Source organism: Seriola dumerili, unplaced genomic scaffold, assembly GCF_002260705.1.
Source record: "Seriola dumerili isolate Sdu_G_001 unplaced genomic scaffold, Sdu_1.0 BDQW01000262.1, whole genome shotgun sequence".
NCBI classification, from domain to species: Eukaryota; Metazoa; Chordata; class Actinopteri; order Carangiformes; family Carangidae; genus Seriola; species Seriola dumerili.
The window spans coordinates 787812-792318 of record NW_019174517.1 but is presented as its reverse complement, the minus strand read 5'-3'; the positions used below and the strand labels follow the sequence as shown (position 1 = coordinate 792318).

The 4507-nt window shown below is 42.0% G+C and overlaps 1 protein-coding gene and 1 pseudogene across 1 annotated transcript in view; both read right to left on the bottom strand.

Moving 5' to 3' along the window:
• LOC111230339 (interferon-induced very large GTPase 1-like) overlaps nucleotides 1-1560 on the bottom strand; it is a 7333-nt gene extending 5773 nt beyond the window's left edge. Inside the window, exon 1 of the mRNA XM_022757033.1 lies at nucleotides 4-1560. Within this exon, the coding sequence (XP_022612754.1) occupies nucleotides 4-1560 (1557 nt within the window). The remainder of the gene's footprint in view (nucleotides 1-3) is intronic.
• Nucleotides 1561-3025: 1465 nt separating this feature from the next.
• LOC111230338 overlaps nucleotides 3026-4507 on the bottom strand; it is a 2610-nt pseudogene continuing 1128 nt past the window's right edge.

Below are 4507 nucleotides of genomic sequence, written 5' to 3'. Positions count from 1 at the left end.
TGCCAGTTCATTGTCGTGGTTAAGAGCGGCGTTACCTGCTAATTCAAGAGCACGCAGTCCTTCGGTGTTCACCACCAGCACATAGTCAAACTTAAAGTCTCTCTTCATCTCTTCTGACACTTTGATCAGCTGCATGAAGGCACCCTTGGTGCATCTGCCAGCACTCACTGCAAACTGTAACCCAAACATGGCATTCAGCATTGTTGATTTTCCACTGCTTTGTAAGCCCAAAACTGACAACACAAACACTCTCTGGTCACCCAGTCTCTTGATGACTTCCTCTAAAAGACTAGAGATCCATGTCAAAGGCACATGACCTGCATCACCATCCATCAGCTCCATGGGATGTCCTGATATCATCAGGTCTGCAGCCAGCTCAGGGTATTTAGACCAGTCAGTCCAACCCCTCTTTGTTTGTTTCTGCAGAGATTCATGGGCTTCATAGATCTGCCCCATTTCTCTAAAGATGTGCTCCAAGCCAAAGGTTGCTGACTGTAGTTTTGTTGATATTTGTTCAAGCTCAGTCTGTTTTCTTTTTAGCAGATCAGGTTTGTCACGTTTCTTCTTCAGATCCAAGACCTCAGACCACTTCTTATCATAGCTTTGGAGAATTGACGTGAGATCGTCTGTGGAGAGGGCGTCTATTAAGATCTGAGTCCATTTCAGGAAATACTCTTTGTCTGTTGATGGCAAAGATGAGAGACTTTCAATGAACAACTTCACCAGTTCACTACAGGAAGCATCACATTGTTCTTCTCGTATTTTCATCAGTTCCTGTTGCCTTTTACATTTCTCCTTCTCAACGTTTCCTTTGAGGTGATACAGTTCTTTTTTTATTCTGCACCACTCATGCCACAGTCGGCCATGACAAGGGAGGAATCTATCTTTGATTTCTGAAACTTCCATTCCCTGAAGTAAATTCACTGTTTCCATAGCAACAGATTTCCCTTTTTGGCAGACTGTGTCTTCTTCATCCACTCTGATCCCAGAGACCTCGGCCATGGTTTCAAGCTGGAAGGATGTTTGTGATCCAGACAAGATCTCTCTAATGATCCTTTTCAGTTCTTCAGAAACATCTGACTGGCTTCTGTCTTTTAGACTAATTTTGTAATTTCCCTTTTTCATCTGAACTGCACCACAATCATTATCAGTAATGAGACAAATCAGAGGCTTTGGAGACTCAAGAAGATCTGAGATAACTTCAGTACTTTTGTCACCTTTTTTCAGAGTTGGTAACAGAACAACATTGACTGAAGATTTTTCAGTCAGTGTCTTCCGCTGTTTTTCAATCGACAGAGCATCACCATGAAGATTACAGAAGGCAGTGCAGTCAGTGAAGGCATCGTTGGGTTTTCCAGCAGGACAGTACCAGGCAATCTCTGCCACACCATCCATCAAAAGGCGAGATCTGGTGCTACCTGGGCAGTTTCTGTGGAAGAAGGTGTTGTGACGCTCGTTGATCAAAGTGTTCATCAGCTGAGATTTAGACACTGACAGTGAACCCAGGCGGAAAAATGACACCATGGGTGTCTCAGCTTTGCAGATGGGCAAACTCTTCATGGTGACAATGTTATTCCGCGCTATTATTTTGGTGTGATGTGAAGATGTATTTCTCTAACTTCCTCTTTTAAGATCTCTCACATGTTTTCCTTGGTTGAATGGATGTAGGTAATGAAACCACTGAAGTCCTCTTTCTCTGCCAGTGACTTCAACCAATGTTTCTCCAGGTTCACTCTGTTCCCATTGAATGCTGGGAAACTGCATTCTCATCCTCTCCAGTAGATATGGACTGTCTTGTTACAGACAGCCTCACAGTGGAAACCTTCAGTTTTTCACAGATCAGTTCTCGAGTACAACAGCAAAGTTCGTATGAAATGCTTCTGAAAAATTGTTTAAATATTGATCCCTCTTGCTTTCTAGAATAAATCAGTGCATCTTCTTCTTCTTGAATTTCTAATGGGACTCTGAAAGCCAAGTCCTGCTCTGTCAAACACATACAGTAAGAGATCAACTGTAAACTCTCTCTTCAGAGCAAATTTCCTCCTCTGATATTCTTCACTTTCTCTTTGACATTTTTGGCAACTTCTTGCAATAGTTGGAGAGCTGTAGGTGTTGTAAGCTACAGGTTTGGTTCTTTGATTGTATCAAGTGACTGTTTTTCAACATCATCAATCAGGGATCTGATCAGTTGTTCGTCTTTCATGCTGAAAAATGCCCCTTAATGTATCTTAATACTTTTGTACCTGTTTCTTACATTGTCTAAGTTTCCCCTTTTCTCTTTTGTCCCTTCTCTCTTGAGGCTGGTTGACTTTCGTCACAACGTCCTGATATTTGGTGAGTGTCACATAATAAAGTAATCACCAGCCCCTGATGTGTTTTTGTATCTGCACTGTTTTTGGATTCATCAATAAGGCCCATTCAATACAAGCTCATGAAGGGATAGGTTGACTGATTCCACCAAGTTGATGTCTTCAAATAGGTTTTGTATCTGCAGAGTTAGTTTCATTCTCACCACTCGCTCCAACAGAGTCAAACTGCTGTTTAAGTTCTCTTCATCTTGTGTCTTGTGTTTTTAACTGATGAGCGAGCTCTTTGCTCTTCTGTAGCACTTGTTCTCAAACTCTGTCTTCTGATCATCGAGGCTTTTTAACACAGCTTCTTCTGCTGGATAACTTCATCCAGTTTTCTTTTCACTCCTCTCACCTGTTCTTCATGAAACTTCCTTGATTTTGCTTTCAAATGTGCTCGCCCCTGAAACAAGATTTCTTTGTCTGTGTCATCATCAAAGTGCTTTGACATTTCTTTTGTGATTCTGCCATATGTTCGGCTCATTTCTTTTAGAAAGATAACTGAGCTCAACTTGTGCAAGTTTTGCCATTTTCAATTTTAGTTGAAGCTGGTTTTCAATGGCCAACATGTTATTGCTCCTCAGGACCCAGGTCCAGTTCCATACTGAACCTCAAGGTTTCCTATACACTTATAATTTCAAGTGTGTTTTTTTGAAACTGAAAAACAAAGTTTTCGTTCAAGGGCATTCCACAGGTCGTGAATTTTGCGTTTTGAACTGTGAGAGAGTAATCGCCAGCAGACTGTGAAGCTTTAGAGAGAATGAAGTTGCTTCAGCTCTTGGACGAGCGTCTCACTATATACTGATTTGGATAGCCATAGGTGGACTGTCCTCCAAAGTTGGGCAAAGTATTTCACATTTTTTGCAACATCAAATTGCAATGGATGTCGTGAAACACTCTGTGCATCACAAACCTCCTCTTTGGGGCAGCTAGTTGGGTCATCTGGTAGTTTTTCTTGCAGGCGTCTCTTTCCCTCAATGTTTCTCTCTGAGCTGAAATATCTGTCACATTCTGGTGAACAAACACACAACTTGAGAAGTTGTGAGTGTCTTCATCCTCATGAAAGCCTGACAAACAATCTGCAGAACATCTTGCATGTCAGCTGGATTCTCTCCAAAGATGTGATCAATTGTCATGTGTTCCCAGACCAACAACAAATGTTGCAGTTCTATTGTAGTGGTTAAGAGCGGCGTTACCTGCTTAATTCAATGAGCACGCAGTTCCTTCGGTGTTCACCACCAGGACATAGTCAAACTTAAGGTCTCTCTTCATCTCTTCTGACATTTTGGATCAGCTGCATGAAGGCACACTTGGTGCTTCTGCCAGCATGCACTGCAAACTGTAACCAAACATGGCATTCAGCATTGTTGATTTTCCACTGCTTTGTAAGCCCAAAACTGACAACACAAACTCTTCTGGTCACCCAGTCTCTTGATGACTTCCTTAAAAGACTAGAGATCCATGTCAAAGGCACATGACCTGCATTCACATCCATGCTCCATGGGCTGTTGATATCATCAGGGTCTGCAGCCAGCTCAGGTGTTTAGACCAGTCAGTCCCCCTCTTTTGTTTGTTTCTGCAGAGATCTACATGGCTTCATAAGATCTGCCCCATTTCTCTCAAGATGTGCTCCAGCCAAAGTGTTGCTGACTGTAGTTTTGTTGATATTTGTTCAAGCTCAGTCTGTTTTTCTTTTAGCAGATCAGGTTTGTCACGTTTCTTCTTCAGATGACTCAAGACCATCAGACGCACTTCTATCATAGCTTTGGAGAATTGACGTGAGATCGTCTGTGGAGAGGGCGTCTATTAAGATCTGAGTCCATTTCAGAGATTATATTATGTGTCTGTTGTGGCAAAGATGGAGACTTTCAATGAACAACTTCACAGTTCACTACAGGAAGCATCACATTGTTCTTACTCGTATTTTTCATCAGTTCTCGTTGCCTTTTTACATTTCTCCTTCTAACGTTTCCTTTGAGGTGATACAGTTCTTTTTTTTTCTGCACCACTCATGCGCACAGTCGGCCATGACAAGGGAGGGAATCTATCTTGATTGTTCTGAAACTTCCATTCCTGAAGTAAACTTCACTGTTTCCATAGCAACAGATTTCCCTTTTTGGCAGACTGTGTCTTTCCATCCACTCTGATTCAGAGACCTC